This window comes from Herpailurus yagouaroundi, unplaced genomic scaffold (genome assembly GCF_014898765.1).
Source record: "Herpailurus yagouaroundi ecotype Mexico unplaced genomic scaffold, PumYag 67690, whole genome shotgun sequence".
Lineage (NCBI taxonomy): Eukaryota > Metazoa > Chordata > Mammalia > Carnivora > Felidae > Herpailurus > Herpailurus yagouaroundi.
The window spans coordinates 1,040,290-1,063,597 of record NW_024420490.1 but is presented as its reverse complement, the minus strand read 5'-3'; the positions used below and the strand labels follow the sequence as shown (position 1 = coordinate 1,063,597).

The window sequence follows — 23,308 nt, the reverse complement described above, 5'->3', positions numbered from 1 at the left end:
AAGTCTGCCAATACTTAGAAAATGCCATTAATTTTAAACATACTTAAATGCAATGTCTATAATGGAGCCCCCTAAATTAGGATTCTTCTAATGCCCTTGAGATCTTCTTGGATTTACTCTTAGTGAAGGAAAGCCCACAAAGGCCGATGTGTTTCCTGGAGGTGATGACTGCCTATGGGTCACGAGCTAGGCCCAAAGTTGTGTGTGGGTTGGCTAAAATCCAGCTGAACAGAGAGTTGGCAGGCTCTCATGAGCTGCCCTCTGAGTTGCAAACACGTTTCACATGTGTAACTGGTCTACAGAAAGATAACAGACAAATATTGGTCCAGACAGGGATAAGAGGGAAGGGAGAGTCTGACCTATGCAATCTGGCCATGAGTAAAATAAAAACTTAGCTGAAAGAACTAAAAAAGAGTGTGGAAATGCAACCCCAAAGAAAGGTCTCTGAGATTGAAGGTAGCTTTTACTTATACACTCTGCCATATTGAATTAATTTTACAAATGGAAGTTAGAAAGTGAGGGTATAAAGAGCTATACTGAGCTGAATCAGTAAATATCCCCTCCTTTATTTGCAAGTGTCATGGCTTTTTAACTTTTTAAAAATTATTTTGAGAGAGAGAGAGAGAGAGAGAGCGCGCGCATGTGCAGGGGAGGGGCAGAAAGAAAGGGAGAGAGAGAAACCCAAGTGGGCTGGATCATGACCCTTGAGATGGAGCCCGCCACAAGGCTCAATCTCATGAACTGTGAGATCATGACCTGGGCTGAAATCAAGAGTCAGACGCTTAACTGACTGAGCTCCCCAGGTGCCCTGACATTTTAACTTTGAAACCTCACCTTTGGTTTCAGCTTAAATTTCTACTGCAGGCTGGGCTTACAGGCATACAGGATCCCTTCAGTGTATGTTCAAACTCTCAACACTGGGTTTCCAAGTGTGTTTTCAGGACACTTAGTCCCAAATTATATCGCTTGAAAAGAGGATTCCATGGTTTTAAACATTTGGGAAAAACATAATATTCTCAGAGATTGGTCATGCGCATTAGTACACTAATGGTTCTGAGAGATTCTATGGGGGAACACTTTAATTTTGCTTAACACTGTGTTTCTCAAAATTATATGACAATGGAAACCGTTTGGCCCAGAGTAAATGATGGAATTAGTGTTCTAGGGTATCTCCTTGGGGAAATGCAGGCTTGCAGACATAGGAGACAGTACTTTAGAACTGTTGTGGCGCAGTATTGATGGAGCTGTGATGTGAATAGGGTAAGAAAAGCTGAGGCAAGCTCCGTGCTTATTCAACATTTGGGTGAGCCCAAACACTATCCGGCTCTTCTGTCCATGACTGATGACAGAAGGAATGTCTTTGCGAGGCTTGAAGAGAAAATGGCCTACTGACTTAGAATTTCCGCCAGAGCTGTAGACCAGCTATTCTAGGTTCTTTGAAAACGGTCACTGTCTATTTTACTTCACATTTTCCCTATAGTATCGGGTTATATGCTTTACCCTAAAGCTGTGTTTGGTCAGTGTTAATTCGTTGATGTACATGGCGGGGGGGCGGGGGGGGTATCTAGAAACAAGGGAGGGAAAGGCTACCCTAGAACTTCAGAATAGTCTATTTTTTAAATCCCAGGAAGTAATTCATTCCTTCACCTGGTAGGCTGCACCCATGTGGCAGTTACGTGCTGGACAATCAATGGTGACTACCATAGCTTCCCTTGTGAAGTTTATAGTGTAATGGGGAGAAATGGATTAATAAGCATCACACGAGTATCTAAATATAAGCTGTAATACGTGCCATGAAGAAAATGTGGTGGTGTCCTGGGAATTTCTAATGGAACCTGATCACATCCTTGGAATGAGAGATCCCTTTTCCTTTTTATGGAGGTGCAACTGACATAAAACGTTATGTAAGTTTTAGGTGTACAACATAGTGATTTGATATTTGTGTATATGGCAAAACGATCACTACAGTAAGTCTAGTAAATGTTTATTATCACACAGTTATGATTTTTTTTCTTATGATAAGAACTTTTAAATTTCCTCTCTTAGCAACTTTCCAATATGCAGTACAGTGTTATTAACTGTAGTCGCTATGCTGTATATTATTTCCTCATGACATTTATTTTATAACTGGAAATTTGTACCTTCTAAACCCCTTTATTCATTCTGCCTACCCCCTTACCCTCCAACCCTGGCAACCACCAATTTGTGCTCTGTATCTATGAGATCACTTTTTCTTTTGTTGTTTTTGATTCTTCTGTTTTTAGATTCCACACATAAGTGAGATCATACGGTATTTGTCTTTCTCTGATTTATTTCATTTAGTGTAATGGTCTTAAGGTCCCTCCATGTTGTCATAAATGGCAAGATTTCTTTCTTTATGTTACAGCTGAATAATACTCCATTCTATACACACCATATCTTCTTGATCCATTCATCTGTTGATGGACATTTAGGTTGTTTCCATGTCTTGCCTATTGCAAATAATGCTGCAGTGAACAAAGGGGTGCATGTATCTTCCCAAATTAGTGTTTTTGTTTTCTTCAGATAAATACACAGAGGTGGAATTGCTGGACCATATGGTAATTCTATTTTTAATTTTTTTGAGAAGCCTCCATACTGTCTTCCATAGTGACTGCACTAATTTACATTTCTACCAGCAGTGGACAAGGGTTGCCTTATTTCCACATCCTCACCAACACTTCTTATGTCTTCTTGTCTTTTTGATAATCGCCATTCTGACAGGTGTGAGGTGATATCTCCTTGTGGTTTTGATTTGCATTTACCTGATGATCAGTGGTGTTAAACATCTTTTTACATACCTGTTGGATATCTGTATATCTTCTTTGAAAAAATGTCTATGCAGATCTTCTGTACATTTTTTAATCTCATGGGGTTTTTTCTTTGCTCTTGAGTTGTATGAGTTCTTCACATATTTCAGATACTAGCCCCTTATCAGAGAAGTGATTTGCAAATGTTTCTTCCTTTCTGTAGGTTGCCTTTTCTTTTGTTGATGGGCTCCTCTGCTGTGCAGAAGCTTTTTAGTTTGAGGTAGTCCCATGTGTTTATTTTTACCTTTGGTGTCAAATCCGAAAGAAAAATCATTGCCAAGACCAATGTCAAAGAGCTTACTGCCTATGTTTTCTTGTAGGAGTTTTATGGTTTCAAGTCTTATATTCAAGTCATTAATCCATTTTTAGTTAATTTGTGTATATGGCCTAAGAGAGTTATTTAGTTTCGTTCTTCTGCATGTGGCTGTCTAGCATTCCCAGCACCATTAATTGAAGAGACTGTTCTTTCCCATTTTTTAAATCTTGGCTGTTTTGTTGTAAATTAATTGATATATGTGTGTATTTATTTCTGGGCTATCTGTTCCGTTTAATTGATCTATGTGTCTGTTTTTATACCAATACCATACTGACTTGATTAGCTTTGTTAATATAGTTTGAAATCAGGAAGCATGGTGCCTCCATCTCTGTTCTTCTTTCTCAAGACTGGTTTGGCTAGTAGGGTTGTTTTGTTGTTCCATACAAATTTTAGGATTGTTTGTTCTATGAAAAATTCCATTGGAATTTTGATAGGGATTGCACTGATTCTGTAGATTGCTTTGGGTAGTAGCAGCATCTCAGCAAAATTAATTCTTCCAAATGATGAGCACAGCATACTTTCCACTTATTTGTGTCTTCAATTTTTTTCATCAATGTATTATCAGTGTGCAGGTTTTTCTCTTCCTTGGTTATGTTTATTCCTAGGTATTTTTTTGATGCACTTGTAATTGTTCTCATTTCTCTTTCTGATAGTTCACTATTAGTGTATAAAAATGCAACAGATTTTGTATGTTGATTTTGCATCCTGCAACTTTACTGAATTTGTTGATTAGTTCTAACAGTTTTTTGGTGAAGTCTCTCAGGTTTTCTATATATAATATCATGTCATATGATATATAGACATAATGTCATGTCTACAAATAGCAACGGTTGTACTTCTTCGTTTCCAATTTGGATACCTTTTACTTTTTTTTTTCTTTTTTTTTTTTTTTTTTTTGCTTTTATTTCTTTCTTTTTCTGGCTAGGACTTCCAATGCTATATTGAATAAAAGTGACAAGACTGGGCAAAGAGATACTTTTTCTCAGCAAACGATGAACTGAGTGAGAGTCACAGTGAGGAGGTAAGCAGGGGAAGGAGGGGGAGGTTGGGATAGAGAATTCCAGGCAGAGATGGGACCCATTCCACGAAAGGGAGGTATATACCAAACGCCTCCAAAGGCTGAAAGAGCCATAACACTGAAGAAAAAGGCTGATAAGTCCAGCTTGACAGAAATGGTTTACTAAGAGGATTTACAGATAGAAGCATGTCTTGGGTGGCAGCAAGACTAGTAGATCCCATAACATCACCTCCCATAAGACCTCCTTTTGTAGCCCTAGAGTCTGGGAAGTAGGTGCTAGGAGACCACACAGGAGGAGAATGTTTGAGAATATGTATGTGTCAGAGTCATAGCTCCAAGACAGAGCGAGGACATTATCCCGAGGGTGTCCTTAAGGATGTGGTTAAGTAAAGGAAAGAATGTGGAAATGGGGTTGTGCTCTAGAAGGCTTCAGGTCAGGGTGGTCGTCATGGTGGATTTGTCCAAAATGGCATTAGTCTGGTTCATACAGGATCAGACCATAAAGAGGGAAAAAGAGTGGGGAAAGTGAGGCTGAGAAGGCAGGCCAAGAGCCAGATCTTCCAGGATTTGGTAAGCCAAGTTAGGAAATGTAATTATGGGCTAAGAGCCATAGAAACCACTTAAGGATTTTCATCTGGAGAGTTGTATGATAGGATGGATGTTGCAGTGGAGAGGGAGAGAAGCGGAGAGTGGATGGCCCCTGTGGGTTCAAGGGTGAAGGTCAGGTTTTTAGCTGGTATAACTGAATGGAGGGTAGTGCCATTCATTGAGATCCAGACTGAGGAGCAGGTCTTGGGGGAAGATCATGAGTTGTTTTTGACATTTTGTGATGGACATTTGGGACTGCCAAGTTAATGGTAGATACATATCCTGTTCTAGACTTCGAACAGGAGGCCTAGCTAGAATGTCCAAGGGTTAACGGCTTACCAATACTAATTACAGCTCTGGGTATTGAGGATACCACTTATGGGGAGAAAGAAAAGGGAGCCCCGTTCTTTATTTAAAACATTTTTTTTTTATTTCTTGAGAGAGAGAGAGAGAGAGAAAGAGAGAGATATCAAGCAGGGGAGGGGCAGAGGGAGAGGGAGAGAGAGAGAATTCCAAGCAGGCTCTGCACTGTCAGTGTAAAGCCCAGTGTGGGGCTCGAACTCACAAACCATGAGCTCATGACCTGAGCCGAAAGCAAGAGTCAGAGGCTTAACTGACTGAGTCACCCAGGTGCCCCAAGGGGGCCCCATTCTAATATTAACATCTTATAGACTTTGTGGAGGAAGGTAAGTCAGTAAAGGACATTAAAGAGTGTCAGTGGGAGAAGAAAAACCTGACAGTTGGTGTAGCCAAATGCTGCTGTAAGAATTCACTTCAGAGTCAAACTGAAGCAGGTCCATTGGATGAAGAGACAGGAGGTCACCGTTGGAGTTTGAGCCAAGTACTGTTTTTCTGGAGTGATGGGAATAGACATTAAAATGGAGTGAGATAACAGGAACAAGATGGAAGCGGAGATGTGGTGAGGAGCCTTCCTGAACAGATTTGAGTTTGGATTTTGGCCTCAACTATGTGAACCACCTCATGTATATTGCGTCAAGTTTTAGAATCGAGAGGGTCTATTTGACTTAATGTATGTAGAATGGGAGATGAGAATGCTTTTTTTCTCATTTTATCTCATTTCTCTTGTGCCTCTTAAGAGAATCTTGTTGATGGTGATTCTAGTTTTGAAGACACGATACATATATTTACTGTCCTAAATACATTATCTGGTATTAAAATGAAGGTCTGGACTCACCAAGGTAGGAGTTACTATGTCCATCTCTATCGTGGCAACTTTCTAATCAATTTTCAGGGGAAATTCTGAGTATAGTCAATTTTACTCTAAGCACTGACTTTGGATAGAACTCCTCTATAAGATGAACCTCCACCTTTAAATAGTTTTGTAATGTTTTTATTTATTTTTGAGACAGAGAGAGAGAGTATGAGCAGGGGAGGGGCAAAGAGAGAGGGAGACACAGAATCCGAAACAGGCTCCAGGCTCTGAGCTGTCAGCACAGAGCCCGACACGGGGCTCGAACTCACAAATTGCGAGATTGTGACCCGAGCTGAAGTCGGATGCTTAACCGACTGAGCCACCCAGGCGCCCCAAACCTCCACCTTTAATGACAAAGATCTTAAGGGGTTCAAGTGTCCCAGAGTAGTGAATACTGAATTTGAAAGGAAGTTTTGCTTTTTATATCAGTTTCCTTTTACCTTCCCTTTTAGCAACTTTTACTTCAGCCACATTAAAAAACAGTTAAATTTTGCTAGACTATTTTTAATACTATTGTTATTGCTCCTAATAATAACCGCATCCCTCTCCAGTCCCTTAGAAGGAAATAGCTTGAGTCATAGAGTTAGGATATTGGCAAAGTACCCAAAACACATTTTTGACATTTAGTTTACGACAGAGAACAGTGATTTGGTGTTTGGCTCAAAGTTGCTCAAGCACATTTGCCTTATTAGTAGGCAATTCTGGGCAAATTTAATGGCAAATAGTAATTGTACTGAATGAATCTGTAGGCTAGTATTAGAGTGAGGGCTTGGTATAGAAAAGATAGAGGATGTGTTAGAGTGGAAACAATAAATGATTCACTTCTTTGATTGTCCCAGATCCAGCAAAAGGGGACAGGTATGCTATTAGGACTTTGGAGGTTTCTTGTAAAGAAGACATACATAGAGTGAACTCAAGTCTGAACTTCTGAGTCAATAGCAAGTCTGTGCAAGACAGTTTTAGATGACTTCCAAAAATTAGATTTTTCTACACACACACACACACACACACACACACACACACACACTGTAGAATGACCTGAAAATGTGCAGAGGACTTTCTGGAATGATAGAATTCAATGTACTGGAGTTTGATCCAAAGCAAATTGGACAATACAAATGCTGGGAATTGTGATGTAAGTTTCTGTAAGAAAAGGATTTTCCCCCTTTCTTACAGTTTTAACCTTTTCGATGTAGCTACCTTGAGAGAGTATATTTATGTCCAAGGAAGCTTATTTAATTAAACTAACTGAAATGAATGGATTATTCTGAAGAAAAGAGAGTTTAAAAAGTGAATTGTTGGGGCGCCTGGGTGGCGCAGTCGGTTAAGCGTCCGACTTCAGCCAGGTCACGATCTCGCAGTCCATGAGTTCAAGCCCCGCGTCAGGCTCTGGGCTGATGGCTCGGAGCCTGGAGCCTGTTTCCGATTCTGTGTCTCCCTCTCTCTCTGCCCCTCCCCCGTTCATGCTCTGTCTCTCTCTGTCCCAAAAATAAATAAAAAATGTTGGAAAAAAAAATTAAAAAAAAAAGTGAATTGTTTTTCACTACAGCTTTGTTTCCAAAAGTACACAATTACGGGACCATTGCCCTTGTGCATTAATGTGTCATAAGAATATATCTTGAGTGTTTCTGGTTGAACAAATGTTGAAGATACTGGTTACATACTTTCCCTTAAGTTGGTTTAAAAGCGTTTGAATACACATGTGCACTGAAAAAGAAAGCCAACTGGGATAGAGACATACTGTCCCAATGCCTGCCATTCGGTGCCTAACACAATTGTCATTGTGTTTGTCACCTATTTTCTTTCACATGTGGGACATCTGTGAATTCAAACCAGTCAATTAGTCTGGGTAAGGTTGGTTTAGCTTCCTGACCCTGTCTTCTGATCTGCAAAATGGGGGGACCAGATTGGATGAGCTTGCAGATTCTACCAAACACATCCTGTGTAACCCTCTCAAGAGGGGGCCAGAGCTAGTGAATTAAGATGGGCTAGCACTCGCATAAATTAGGTTAGTTTATACAGCAGAAGGGATTTTGCAGTTGTAATGACAAAATTATAAATATGTGAAAGATCCTATGTGGTATTTTTGTTGAATTATTACACATTTAAGGGAAACTTATGGGTGTAATACTGCCAGATCAATTCTTTGTGTGCATGTGTGTGTGGTGCTTTGAAGGGGTGTGGAAACAATGGTGGAAAGAAGCATCTGACCAAGTCTTCATCAGACTGGAAGGGATATTCCTCCATAGGATTCAAGACAGCCAAACATCACTGGCCTTCTAAAGTCTATCCCTTGACCTGGGCACTAGAATTAAGAGTAGGGTACCAAGGAGGCAAGGGTGGGAATTCAAAGCAGGGGAAAGTTCAGGGAACTGATGATTGGCTTCGAATGAGGTGGGATATTCAGTAACATGGTCCCAAATGTGGAAAGTTCTAGGAAGCTGGGATGGAAGGTGGTGGGGGCAACATCAGCAAAGCCAAGGCCTGACTCTCCAGGGCTGCTGTACCCATATTATTTCCTCCCACTCATACTCATCCCGTGGCAGAGTACCTGGATGATCAGATTCAGAGATCAGGAAAACAGGCTGAAAGAGGTCAAGTAACATCCCCAAGTAACAGCCTCACGTGGCAGAGAGGGAAACTGAACCCAGACAGTCTTACTACAGAGCCCTCACTCCTAACCACCTTTGCCTCAAATGGAATAAATGAGACAATGTGCATGGTCTCCCTGGGGCAGGGGGAGAAGGGGAGCCCTATGCTTCTGGGGGCTGATGTTCTGACGTTAGGAAACCTTGAGTGGTTGGTGAAAACTTAGGGGAGGAGGCTGAAGATGGGTGTAAAGTAACCAGTCTTTTCCTAGCTGGAACTTTCCCCACAGGAGCTCTTGTTTCCTAGAGAATTCTTTTAGGTAAGGAGGGCATGGCCTCACAGTCCTCGGGAGATGTGGTGCTTCTTGGTAGGTCACCATTGTGTTTTTGTAGTTCTATTCTTAATTTCTCCTTAGTGTTTTGCATTTCCACTTCTTTTTCAATCTAGAAGATGGATCTGTCCTATTCATTCCATCCTTATGGCATGGGAGCTGCCATTTGGGAGTTATCATCCAGTGGTGAGGGGACCACACCAACAATCCCAGGGCCCCTCCTCCAGCACACCCTCACCCCGTGGGTGCCTCGTCACAGGGACTGCCTTCCATATACGAATGAGCCAGGTAGGATGGTCTCTCTACAGCCTGCTTCCTGCTGGTTCCTGTCAGGCAGAAAGGTGTACTGGGATTGAGGGGATGTAGGGCAATTCTGACTCACGTGGGGCAGCTCTAGTGAAGGCTCTATGATGGAGCCCCAAGTCATGTCAATGAGTCCAGTGTTGAGTCTGGGGGAAATGGAGAGCTGCACTGAAGAGTAGCCAGGCTCTGGCCCGGGTTGAGGAGAAACAGGACATACGAAGGACAGGTTTACCCGATGACACAATTGTATCTTTGGAAGCTTACAGCACTGTCCTTATAAAAATGCAAAGCAGGTACAAAAGAAATTAATGTCATCTTTAAAAGGTCAGAGCAAGCCTGAACATTGATTTTAAGATGCTTTATCAATTAGAGACCAGAGGTTTTTCCTGATGATATTTATTTCATAAATGTAATTATTTTTCTAAAACATATTAAAATAGAAAACATGTTCTTTTGATCAATTATACAAAGAAAATACCAATATAGTAATAAAAATACTGAAAATATATGAAAAGCACCAGAATATTAGAGAAATTACACTGGCAACAATTCTAGGAATATATTTTTTTTTGCAATTGTACAATAAAGTGCTATTAAATCCAGTCAAAATTAGTGGAAAGATATAAAAACAGTTATGGTATTATGAAATTTGAGGCTAGGTTTAACCGCAGTTGCATTTTTAGGCTACTTTGAGACCAAGCTAATATTTTATTAATGTTTTCATGGAAAATCTATTGATTTCCATTCTCAAGCGAAAATCTCGATCTTAATGTTGATCCTTGGTAATTTGGTCATGAATAGGTAATGACAAGATAAAAAATAAAATTATTATCAGAGTACTCAAAGTAATAGTCACACAAAATGTGATAAAATCAAATGAAGACAGAATAAAATCTGATGTAAATGATTAGTTAAGACAAGAACAGAAGTTTAGATGCCTTTGATCTTATAATTTTCAGTAATCTTGCATAGTCACATTTAGTAGACACACAAACGTTAACAAGATACGTTATTAAATTCAACTGGCCAGACATCAGGGAAGAACATTGTAGTGAGTCCACGTCATTTTCGTAGGAAACATTAAAGGGACACTGTTAGGACAATACACTTCCAATTCTGACCAATGATTTCCCCATTCATTTGCTGAGGAACAAAGAACATACACAAATGCTTTGCGATTAGGTTATATATAGCCGGGGATCTAACATGGAAAGGGAACCGCTGTGCACACAGGGAGATACTACGGGGAGTACTTAGGGTGTACTGAAGTCACTTTCACGGCTGGAGTTGGCAAACTGCAACAGAAAAACCCAAATTAAGACCAAGTATCAGACCAGTGTCCTTTTAAGGTTTTATTGCTAGGCCAATTTTGAAGGGACTCTATGAAATCACCACTCTCTACAACTCGACTTTGGAATCCTCAGCTTCTCAAGATGAAAGCCGCCAACCCTACACTTCAGAATAAAAAGTTCTCCAAACGTGGCTCAATCAAAACTCAACATTTATTTAACAGGCAGACTATGTTTTCTTTCAGATAGTTACATGTGAACCGACGAGAACTGAAAATGGCTGTATGAGTGAGAAAACAAACTGATTTCATCCGCCTCTGCCCCTGCAAGTTGTATCATTTTAGGAATTTAGGGCCCACCCTCAGGATTACTGTGACAAAGGCAGAGTATCCAGCAAGTGCAACAGCCCTGGTCTAGGAATTCTAGTTTTCATTCCTAAATGGAGAACCGACACTTGAGTTTTGATTTTTTTCCCCCCACGCTTATAGGTACTCCAGTGTTGTGTCAAGTTTCCTTCCTGTGGCCGATGTTCACGCGAAACTGAAATGTGAATGAATTCTGCTCTGCATCTCAAAACCAAGGTTTCAAAGAAATTTTAACTCCTGTCATTTAGAAAAAGGAGGATTAGACCCTTATAAGAAATGCAGCATGGGGGTCAGTGTCCCGCCCCAGTGAGCGATGGGAAACTGCATAAAAAAGACTGGAAGAGAGGACCAAGAAAACCCAAGCAAACTTAGTTTCCCAAATTCTGTCTAAATGTGAGTGTTCATAAAAAAGTCCGAGATTAATAAAAGGCAGACTGTTAAGGAAGACAGATAAGAAACAAAGGCTAAAAGGTGGTTTGGCATTAAATTGTTTCACATACCCAAAGAATATTGACTAGCATCTGGAAGGAATTCTCAAAATTACAAAGTCGTGTTCACAGAAATTAATCTGTATTAAGTACGGGTTTTTTTTTTTCAATATACACGTTCTATATACATAGTATAGAAAAGCTAATAAGTTGGCTCAGCTATAATGATTTTGTCATAAAAAAAAGATTACATTTTTTGGCTGTGACAAAGCTTGTTACTTCTACTTTTCAGTCCAGCTAATGTATACATATAATAAAACAAACTTTAGAAGTATTCAAATCAAAAGGAAAAAATAAATTATATCTAAAGTATTAATTTACACAATGGCTATGCCTTGACTTTATAACTATGATCTCTTATACTCAATTTCTCCAGTGTTTCCTCATTCTAACAGAGTTTATTTTCGAGACACGTATTTGTTCCCCTCTAAGTGTTGCACATTTCCTTTCAGGAAGCACAGAAGTGCAAAACTTTTAGTAACATGAAGTTCTGGGTCTTTTTCCAACTAATGAGCGAAAGAGCCATGTTTCTCACTGAACTCCACTTCTTTAAGTGTACAACAAATAGAAGAAAGACATGACAAAAGCAAGCAAGAGCATTGTTAAGGAAAGCAGCAGCTGCTGGAACCAGATACACCGCTGAACTTGGTCTTCAAGCTTCCTATTGCTTTCTAGTAAACGATTGAGCTAAAGAGGGGAAAAAAAAAGGATGAAAGATGCATATCAGTAAAACAGTACATTAACCATGTGAACGACAACTAGGAATATTAGAAATCCAAACATTTACAGGATGGGGTCCGTCTACTCTGAACAGCTGGGAGCAGGAAATGCAATGAGGGATCACATCTGTTTGGTGAACAGACGTGCGCCTGCTCACTCTAGTTTTGGAAAGATCTAATTTTCCAGTTGAAAAGGAGCAATGCAGTCACTTTCTGCAGGTACCAAAGCCAGCGAGTCAGAAAGAGAGTCCCTCCAATCTTTTTCGAATTTAGATGGTACCTGTTCCATGAGATCAAATTCTTGGATACTCTCCAAAGCGCCACAGCTCGTCCAAATTAGAATGGCCAGAGCTTTTAAAAAGTTAACACATCTCCAAAAGTAACTCACCACTCACCATTTCCGATTTGGCTGCCCTTCACAAAGAAAAGAGCATTTCTGTCGCGTCTATGCCAAAGGTTCTCTCTACGTCAGTGGGGAAAAAGTGGATTTCTAACGTTGGTTAGCATTTACAACTTTGTTTTAGGGAGAAAGAACACTTACTTGTAGATAAAGATCTTCACTGGTTTTATCTGACATGTTAAAAGCATTGTCTTTTAATGTAAGGGTGGTTGGTTTACTGCTCTCAACAATATGGCATCTTAACCTGTGGAAATGCAAAGGAAACAGGATTGTAAAAGTAAACTATAAAATGAAAAGAGTTAAACACAGAAATCTACATAACAGACATGAAAGCACTCATTCTTCTCCCAGTTACACATAAGGTAGCAGCACAGCGTGTATTCATCTTGGAAGGGGAGCAGAATTTGCCACCCCAAGATACACCTCTCTGGCAGAAGGATTATCTTGGGCTCACTATTTTTTGAGAAACAGCAGACATAAGAAAAGCTTTGAAAACCTTTTGTCAGGGACACTGACATTTATAAAGGTAATCTACACTTGTAAGGGTGTTTTCCTCTGTGTACCAGAGGGGGTGACAAAATCTCTAGAAGGGACCCATCTAAATCTGCTTAAGGACCTTACCCTCGTTTACTGTGATTTTCCTGACCGTCTTCCCTAACTGACTCGCTGATGCCCCAACATCTTGTCTTGGGCCATCTGGGGGAGTTTTACTGTTTCCCTGGGTATGTCCCGTGTATACAGGAGGTATACGTGTTATTCAACTTCTGTTTTCTCCTATTAATCTGTCTTTTATTCCAGGGGGTGGAGGTCTCAGCCAAGAACCTAGCAAGGTAGAGGGAAAATTACTTTTCCTCTCCTACGTTTTGGCAACCTACGATGGGCCCTGCTGGGACACCGTACTCACTTAGGCACCTACAGATGGGATCCTGGAAAACTGGCAGAAGCCAGTGAAGGGTAAAAATTCTTACCTACCAAAGTCAGCTCTTCTAGATCTCACACTAGTGCCAGGTCGAGAGAGGTAAAAATTTCACCTTGTCCCTACCTTTCCAAATTTAGGTTAGCAGAAGAAAAATCGGTCAAATGGGGTTTTCCTTTCCTCTCATTCTATGTATTGAGAGCTTGGGTTTGTAACCAGCAAGAATATTCTTTTTGGTCTCTGCCGGCTGGTGGATGCACAACACACAAGGTGACAGGCAGCATTCTCTCTGTCCGGCCGTGCCAGCTCGCAGGGCAGTTGTCATTTGGGTCCCCAGTCCGTGAGGGGACTTGGTGCTGTCAAAGTCCAATCCAGGAGCACTTCCCTGGTGTCACAGAGCGCAGGGTCTGTGACTGGAGGCCTCGCACATTGTTGTGGGGAACCGGAGCTGCCATTTTCATGACACCGTTCTCCCCACTTGTGGCGAAGAAAGTCTTTGCTTTCTTACGCTCCCTCTCTGAGGGCTTCAGTGTTGGCACCCTCTTTTGGGAAGCCTCTTGGGTCCATGGTTAAGCCATCAAAAGGCCTGTTGGTTTGAGTCGCTATTGAGATTAATAGAAGATCCAACTTGTCAATGCCAGATGGTGGATCTTTTACATTTTTAAAGCTTCTATGCTGAAAACACTGTTAGAGAGCTCTCATCCTAAACAATGGTGGTCTTGGTAGCTCTGGAAAGACCAAATTGAAAGGAGAATATGACCCAGTATGGCAGCTGGCCTGAGGAACTTCCTTAGAAAGAAGAGATTATGAAGTTTTCAATCTCTACTTTCAGAAGATAACCACCTACCAAATTTAGAGAAGAGGTGAAAAGATCAGTCCCCATTCACAGGGACTGTGACTGGCTGCTAAGGGTTGTTCTTCTTATCCATGATTATACTGTAGTTATCAGATAAGCCACATGGTGTCCTGGGGAAAACTCTCCTCACCAGGAACATGACCAGAATTTCTCCCAGGCCCTCCTACAAACGTTCAGGAAATGGATCAGCTGCAGGCTGATGTCTGGGGGCTGACAGAAGCAATAGAACAGGTTGTTTTTCCCCCCTGAATTAAATTGGTTCAAGGATGAAGTAAACACTTAGAAAAAGGACAGCATTCAAAGGCCTTTGTTGAATACTTTCTATAAACTTTTTAAAGGCATGCCGCATTAAACCCTAAAGCTCCAGAACATAGAAATCACTTTCTTTCCATCTTAGTTGGAAATCATCTTCCTGATATAGAGCAGACTGAAGAAAATGTAGCTGGATGGGTGGGTCAGTCCCTTGATCCCATTCAGGCTGGAACACAATTATTTGAGGAATTAAAAGCAACCATCTTTGATTTGCAAATCTTTACAAAACCACTAGTGCAACACTGGAAGCAGTTCAAAGTTTGTCTAAGCTTCCCCATCCTAAACCCTTCCCTTGCCCGCCCCCCTCCCCCCAACCCCCCCCCCCCGCCCCCCAGCTCATCTGCAAATACATGTCAGTATTGTGAAAGATCAGGACATTGGAAACAGAAATGTCCTGGGCTCAAGACAAAGAAGGAAAATAGAAACAGTAATTACTGAAGACCTCTGATAATAGGCAAATGTACCCCAAAACTGCTTAAAAAAAGAAATAACAAACCTTGATACTTTGTGCCTTTCAGGTAAAAATTTTCTATCCTCTAGGACGTGATAGCTAGCTCTTCGAAATATAACTTTAGGGTAAACTTATTCCAACTGCCAGAAACACAATTTGGACCTAAATGTTCTTTTACAAACTAGTGGGTTTTGTGTTATTGTACCTGATTCATGGCTAAAATTTTAGAGCTAGATACCTCAAAAGTCTCTGAGTCTATATGTTTCCGTGTGTCTATATATGTTATGGATGCGTAATATTTTTCTACTTCTGGACGGTATTGCCAAAATTAATTTGTAAAAGCTCTGACTGGCTTAAAGAAAAATAAGCACTTATCAAATTAAGTATTCCTAAAACTCTTAGAAATATAGAAACTAACCCAAGTGTCTTTCAAGTTCCTGTGATGTGGAGTAATCTTAGGTAAAATAAAAGCTGGTCAAGTGTGTTGGTTTAATTAAAATAGGCACGTCTTCAAAGTTATCAATATTAGATATAATGCAGATATGCAACTTTTTTCTACTTGAGTTTACTATTCAAATAGGTTCACGTTTTTAGGTAAGCTGGGTAAGAGTTTTTAGGTGAATTTGTCTACTTAAAAACAGCTTTTCAACTCTGTTTGGTAACGAGTTTTGCTAAGTAAAATAGGAAATTATTTCCAAATAAGATAAAATATTGAAATATTACTGAGCACAGGTTTATCTACTTTTGGCTTCTTATTACAGACGAACTAAAAATATTTAGTCTGTTAGTAAACATATCTCGTGCCACACTGAAAAACTGTACCATGAGGAAGCATATGCTTCTAGAAATTATGTATCCCTGAATTTGCCAATCTACAGAATGCTGGTGTTAAATGACCACAATTGTTTACTACTTAATTTTCACTAAAAATTATTGTTTCTAAGAATTCTGATTCATATATGTAAATTACTAGAAATAATGGAGACGACTAACTCCACGTGCAAGGAAAGTAGGATGTGTTTTTAGCTGAGGAAAGGTATGGACACGTATTTTTCTTAAGGGGAATAAAAGTAATTTTATGCTGAATTAAAGCTGGTTATTTCTGAATAGGGAAGAAAGCAAAGAAAACTTCTCTTTGTGTAGTCAAGCTGGCCAAGATGGAATTTGTTATGAGGGTTATAAAAATAAGCTTTCATATCAATAGTGTACTCATGTAAAACTAAAAGTTAACATCTGCTAAAAGGACAACATTTTCTTGGACTATCAGTCAGCTACTGATAAGAGACGGTGAAAGGTTTTTCTTTAGCTTTTAAGTAATGTGCCTAGAAAGCAAAAATTGTGTGTTTTATCAAAATAATTTCCTGTGCTTCATGTTATCTTTATCATCAGGTATTTGATTGCTTAGGAAAATAGTCTTCTAAAGATCAAAAGAGCTAAGTTTTACTCACAACGATGTAACTTCCTGCATTTGCCTTTGACATTTTATTGTTACTATGGTTAAATGGATAATTAAGTATTATTTCATGATGATTTAGGATTCTATTCAGTCAAGTGTCTAAAACCTTCTGACATTTTTGACAAACCCCAACTCAAATTCTAACTGAAGTCTTTTTGACTTTGAACTATCTCTGGAATTTTTCAGAGGGCCTCTGGAATGTATGGAAAGATTACTTTTATAGCTTTTTTTATAAGAGAGAACAAATTAGGCTTATTTACTATGTTAAGTTACATGGGAAGCACTGTCAAATAAGTGTTCCAGAAATTGTATAAAATTCCTAGAAATCGGCTATGTTCTAGTATAACGTTATTGTTTGTAATTCTAGTTATTATCTTACAATGTTGTATGCCACAGAAATAACCAAATTTCCTTGTCAAAAGCCTTATAATGAACTCTCATCAGGTCTGCAACCATGGACATTTTTAAGTCTGTCATTTATAGAAGCTATTGTTTTACTCGGATCCTTTCGCAAATGTGCTTCTCATAAAACTGAACTGGTAAGAATTTCCAGAATAAAAAAGCTGGTTTCAAGCAGACCAAGAATTAATAACATGGGAGTGAATGAACTGATAATTCTACTGTTTAGGACTTTTTTGAAACACTGCTGGTTCTTTAATGTTTTGTTTTCCAAGGTTTAAGGAAATCTTCTACTCTTTTCTCATAAGCTATGATTGACAGAACTATACCTTTGTAAGCAGAATTGAAACAAGTTTCCTCCCTCTGTGGTCTCTCCAGCATTCAGAAACTCAAAGTATTCTTTCATGGAAATACGGGTTGTTTTTTTTTTTTTTTTTTTTTTTACATAAATTCAGTAAGAATCTCTTCTCCTTGGAAGAGGACACAATTGGAAGCATGGTTATATTACTAAGGCTCTGACTTGAATGTCTTATTTGAAAATGGTATGCATAAAAATCAGGTATGAACAGACAGTTTTAAGGGCTTAAGACTATAGGGACCCATTAAAGCCCCTTGCAAAAAATGGACCTGTAACCTTGCTTACAGGCTTCTGAATGGCCTTACCAGGTAAGGAAGGTCCCTTACCTTGGCAGGCTCAGGGGCTTCAAGAAGAGAGGAATTCATCTAAATCTGAATAACCTTACCCTTGTTTACTGTGCTTTTCCTGATAACCTCTCATTACTGGCTCCTCTGCTCCCACACTCACTCCCCCCAGTCTTTCTTCTTTCACTGGAGATGGTATTGAAGGTGGGGAGAGGGAAAATTATTTTTCCTTCCCTACCTCTTCCTACTTTATTTTTCCATGTTTATGTTGAGAGAGCATGAGAGCAAATGGGGGAGGGGTAAGAATCCCCAGCAGGTTCCGTGCAGAGCCCTCGAACCCCGGTGAGATCATGACCGGAGTTGAAATCAAGCATTGGGCGTTTTACCAACAGAGCCACCCAGGTGCCCCACTTCCTACTTCTTAGTGCATGTGTAATAACACAAGCAGTTACAGATACTGCTCAATAACCTACGGGAAGTTTATTTTATAGGGTAATCAGTTCAACCTACCCGATCTTCCTATTTGAAGGAAACCACCCTTTCTAGGTGGGAGTCAGTGCTTTACTCGGGCCTTCAGTACCAAACCACCAAGTCTCCCTCTTTCTGGGAGGTAAGTGATCCTCTCTTGACTTATAGAAAACCAAACTATGAGCAATTAATTAAAAGAAAAAACCCTGCTTTTGAGGGACTGTTTGCAAAGAACTTCAAATTAATCTCCATCTTTTATACCAGTGTTACATAACCTTTCCATTTGTTTTCAGAGCCATGCCTTTGACAAAAATAAACTTGGCTAAAAACACAAAGTGGAGGGTGTCACAACTTGGGAATTTACTCCATCCCAAAACAAGTCAACCCCATCCCGAGCCTTAACCTGTATCTGGGTTCCTTCCTCCTTCCCGAAGAAAGCTGACCTTTACCTTGGATGTAAGTCTTGTCCCTTCAGCCTTGTCAGAAATTTCACTACTGGTGATTTACCCTGTCCAGGTGGCCTCTCTCATTGAAAAACCCATGCCAGACAACTGCTTCATCAACACTGCATTATTCCTTCCTCCAGCAAGACTACTCTCTAGAACAGTCGTACTACCTCCATTTCTTTGGCACCTGGCTCCTGCCAACTGAAACTGCCCCCCCCCCCACCAGGTGGGCAGTGATGACTTCACTGCCATAAAGCTTGTCTTCCTAGGCCCTCTCCTGTCCTCCCCTCTGACAAGATCACTTTTTGCAGGCTTGTTCACAAAGGTAAATCAGGTCAGGTGGATGCTCTCCTATCTGCCTCTGTCCAGCCTTCTTCCCACCGTGAGTCCTGTCACTCTTCCCTATGTGGTCCAGCCACATGTGTGTTCTTTCAATTGCTTTTGAACAGTTAACTCAACCATGACCGTTAACTAGGTTTTCCAGCTTCTCATTTATCAAATGGGATAAAGAACTACTTACCTCCTAGGGTCATTTTAATGACCAAGTGAATAAATAAGAGTAAAGCACTTAAAACAGGACTGGCTGGCAGCAGGCTCTTATTTAAGTGTTAACTCAGTATCAGTCTTTCACTTGGGTCTGGTCTACACTGTTTTCCACACAGCCCCCAGAATAATCCTTTAAAAAAAAATAAGCCAGATCACTTCGTGGATCTGCTGAGCACCAACTGTAGTTTCTCCTCTTAACATCAGAAGTCTTCGCTATGGCAATCATTTGCATTCCTACTATCTCTTTGACCTCATCTCCCACCAAGCTGCCCTTAACCTCCTCGCTGTTCCTTACACAGGCCCAGCACACTCCTTTTTCACTTGTGGTTCCCTCTTCCTGGAAAGCACTTTTTCTAGTTCTATATATATGGCTTACGCACTCTTTTCCTTCAGGGCCTACAAAAGTGCCATCAGAGTGGCCATTCTTTACCCACCAGTCTTTGTTTTGGGGGGCTGTCCTTTGCATTGTGGGATGTACAGCAGCATCCCTAGTCTCTACCTGCTTGATGCCACAGTACCCCAATGCCCACTTGTGACAATGAACAATGTTTCCAGACACTGACGAGTGTCCCTGGGAGGCAGAACTGGCACACTCTAAAAGAAAACCACAACACTCCTCTCTTTTCTCCTTCTCTGTGTATCTTTGCATGCACATACATACTTGTATATGCCCATGCAGTCCAGGTTTTCCCCCTAATACATCATAGGTACCTTTGTGTATCAGAACAAGAGACTTCCCACACTCTTTTGAATAGCTGCAGAGTACTCCTGCATACATTCAAGTGCGTCTAACCGTTGCTTCACTGGTAACCATTTAGGTTTGTTCTTTCCCATTTTTTCCTAGTACAAATAATGCTGCAACACACACATTCTAGGACACAAAGTGAGTGCTCCTATAAAGGGAACGGCCGGGACAGAGAGATCTAGGTTTGTAATTTTGGACACATCCAGATTCTTGCACAGTCCTGTAAGCAAGTCCCTGCTTGCAACCTCCTTGAGAAACTCCAGATCTCATTCCTGGGCACCCCAGAGTCCCACACAGCTCAGGGCCCACACTAGAAGCCTAAGTGTCTGCCAAATGCTAGAAGGAAGAGACACCTGCCTAGTCCATGCAGGCATAGCTCTCTGATTCTTCCCATCACATTTGAGAATCTGTAAGAAGCATACCTATGTTCCATCACTTTGTTTCTGGGAACCTCTTTCCAGAACTGAGTCAATTCTGCTGGGCCCGTGCCAGATGACTGTTCCATTTCTGCAGCCATTATCAGAAAACGGTCTTGGGCAGAGACTGTTAAACCTGCATTCCAAAAGAGTAACTTGTTATATAAACAAGCCTTTACAAAAGGTTGGGCATGTTGGTTTAAGGCATTATTCTAGAAAACAATGGAAAAAGGACAATATGGAACCACCCTAAAAAGGAAAACGTTTTTTTAAAAATTCAATTTCAACAGGCGTCAGTTTAAACAATTTTATGCATTAAAAAACCATTCTAGTGAGACCCATTTACCCATTTCATTTTACACACGAGAAAATGGATGCCTAAGAATGCAGCGACATGACGTGTTGACACTCGGATTTCCGGCTTCTAGTCCAGCTCTACGGACTCACCAACCAGCCCCAGGTACCCCAGCACACCCTCTGTGGCCATCACGTGACAACTCACCCCCGTGGGGAGACACAACTATGTCAACTGAAGCTCCAGGGTCACAACTGCTGTTGCTTGGCTTGACTCTGTATTTTTCTGGAGCAGTTGTTCTCACCTATTTATGAATAGAGTAATCACGTAATCACTAACAGCATAATGATAAAACTGATCTTGGGGGTGGTAAATGGCTTGAAAGTGATTTTTAGAAAACTAGCAGTTAATAATAAAGTCTACAAAACACCCACGGTGGTCAGGCATAGAATGTATCTTTCCCCATCAACAGGAAAACAGTATCTTTATTTTTTAAAATCTCTGCTAATCTTGGAAGTCCAACTGTCACTCAGCCTTCCTTTTCAACAAAACAATCTGTGCAGTATCCTATCTGGCAATTGCCTAAATTTAATAACACAAATTCTAAAAAACCGTATTAGGACTTGTTATAATAGCGTTGTCCAATTAAAAACACTAGAAAATCAAAGAAAATATCCTAGTGGTCCAATCTAAATTAAATAGATGATTTAAGGAAATAATTTCTACAATATGGGGCAGTGGCAGACTCGGTCATTAGGTTAGTATCCAGCATAAACTACATTCCAAACTATATCACACTTGGGGGAAAATGCACTCTTGATTTTATAGTTTTATTTTTTTTGCTATTATGAATTATTTATATGATGAAGAGTGATTTTCCTTGAGTTTTTATTTACAACAAACATTAAAGCCTGAGATTAATTTGGACATTAGCCTATTACGGCTCATTAAAGATTGAGATACAGATCCCAGGGAAAATTTTAGATAAGCTATGCCATGTGGTTAAAACTAGAAGGCAGCTTATCATGCCTAAAAATATAAATAAAAACACTGCACAAGTTACAAATCCTCAGTCTTTCGATTAAAATGACTGAAATCACTTCCCATATCCAATTTCCACATATAATCTATTAGATCTTTCAGATACTTACCTTAAACGCCACGATGTTTTTAGTTACATTTGTCAACACTATTAAAGTTTTCTTCTCTCCAGATTCTGTACTTCCAAAATACAGTTCTTCTGCTGGGCTAGGTGGTGACAAAAACATAAGGCATTTGTGTTATTCAGAATAAATGACAATCTAATCATTAGCTGGAAGAAAAGCATTTAATATTATATGCTCGTTTGTATAAAGAGATTTCATCAAAAAAAACCTCTACAAAACAATTACCTAATATAGTTTGTGTTTTCATCTTACTAATTGATTGCATGCTACTTAAAAGTCCTATGGTTGGCTTCCCCAAGATCAAAAGCTAAATAGAAAAGGACAGAAGAAAGAATAGGATGATTCTGAATTAGCCTATAATCAGCACCATCTAAAGGTGCATTTAAACTCTTTGGAAGGTTACACATAATAAAAACAGAGAAGAAGCTGGCACTTCAACTTTAATTACAAACAGAATAGAATGGGGCATAATTTTATACACCAACAGAGAAAAGTCTAACGTAAAATGAACGATCATCAGGGAGGTCTTGAAGTAACAGACTAAGGTCTTACTACGTAAAGGCTTTTTCTAAGTAATATGGAATACAAAAAACAAAATTTGGGGTGGGAAGTATTTGTCAAACAGTAAAAGCAGTGAGCCTCAAAATACAAATTTTACTACTGTCACTGTAGAGCATGTGAACTAAAAGACTAAAGCAACGTTTTATGTAGTTTTTATTTTTTTAATGTTTATTTTTGAGAGAGACAGAGTGCAAATGGGGGAGGGGCAGAGAGAGGGGGAGACACAGAATTGGAAGCAGGGTCCAGGCTCTGAGCTGTTAGCACAGAGCCCCAAGTGGGGCTCGAATTCATGAGCTGTGAGATCCTGACCTGAGAAGTTGGATGCTTAACCGACTGAGCCACCAGGTGCCCCATTGTGTAGTTAAATTTTTTTTTAATGTTTTATTTTTGAGAGAGAGTGCGAGCGGGGGAGGGGCAGACAGAGAGGGAGTCACAGAATCTGAAGCAGGCTCCAATCTTTCAGCACAGAGCCCGATGCAGGGCTCGAACTCACGAACCGTGAGATCATGACCTGAGCCGAAGTCAGACGGTCAACCAACGGAGCCACCCAGCAGCCCCTCCAATTGTGTGGTTTAGTTACATGAGTCAAACTGTATCAGGTGCCTCCAAACACTGGGTAGAAGAGTGTTTTTGTTTTAGATAAAAAGGTGAATTGTTCAGACTGTCCTTGACCATAAACATAAGTAGATTCATTTTATATCAGGAATGTTGGCATATCAGAGATTCATTTGGAGAACACATATTTTTAAGGACATGCTCTCCTAGGAGGGCTCTGCTCATCTTTGGACAAGACAGATTAGCACAGCTGCTAGCTTACTTTTAGAGCCCATCTGAAATATAACACAGAAAAGACCAGAAGGTTATGAATCTCAGAAGTACTCTCAATAACCACAAGACTGACAGGAGACAGCCTCTATTGGGGCACCTGTGCCTGGAGGAGAGAGAGGTGCTGTGACTTTCCTGGGGGCAGAGGCAGGGGATGCTGAGCCCAGACCACAGCCCTGGAAGCTGCCCTGCCCTATCCTACCCTACCCTGGCCCTCTCCCTGGCCAGCTCTTGAAGCTGACCCTCGACATTCATGAGCCAAGATCTAGGGTGTCCACAAGCCTCCAGTGAAAAGTGTGAAACTTCTAAACCATTATAGGGAGAGAAGAGAGACAAACTCCACAGGGGGAAAATGGCAAAG

General features: G+C 40.3%; 1 protein-coding gene across 2 annotated transcripts in view; it reads right to left on the bottom strand.

Annotated features, from left to right (window-relative positions):
- Positions 1-9,730: 9,730 nt before the first annotated feature.
- MOSPD2 (motile sperm domain containing 2) overlaps positions 9,731-23,308 on the bottom strand; it is a 53,919-nt gene continuing 40,341 nt past the window's right edge. The window contains exons 11-15 of one of the 2 annotated variants that reach the window (XM_040468316.1): positions 21,547-21,643; positions 20,603-20,699; positions 20,107-20,236; positions 12,589-12,691; positions 9,731-10,481 (exon numbers count right to left, since the gene is read on the bottom strand). In XM_040468316.1, the coding sequence (XP_040324250.1) occupies positions 10,440-10,481; positions 12,589-12,691; positions 20,107-20,236; positions 20,603-20,699; positions 21,547-21,643 (469 nt within the window). In that variant the 3' untranslated portion in view covers positions 9,731-10,439. Of the gene's footprint in view, positions 10,482-10,670; positions 12,016-12,588; positions 12,692-20,106; positions 20,237-20,602; positions 20,700-21,546; positions 21,644-23,308 lie in introns of those variants that run through there. The other variant, XM_040468315.1, reaches the window with a different exon arrangement.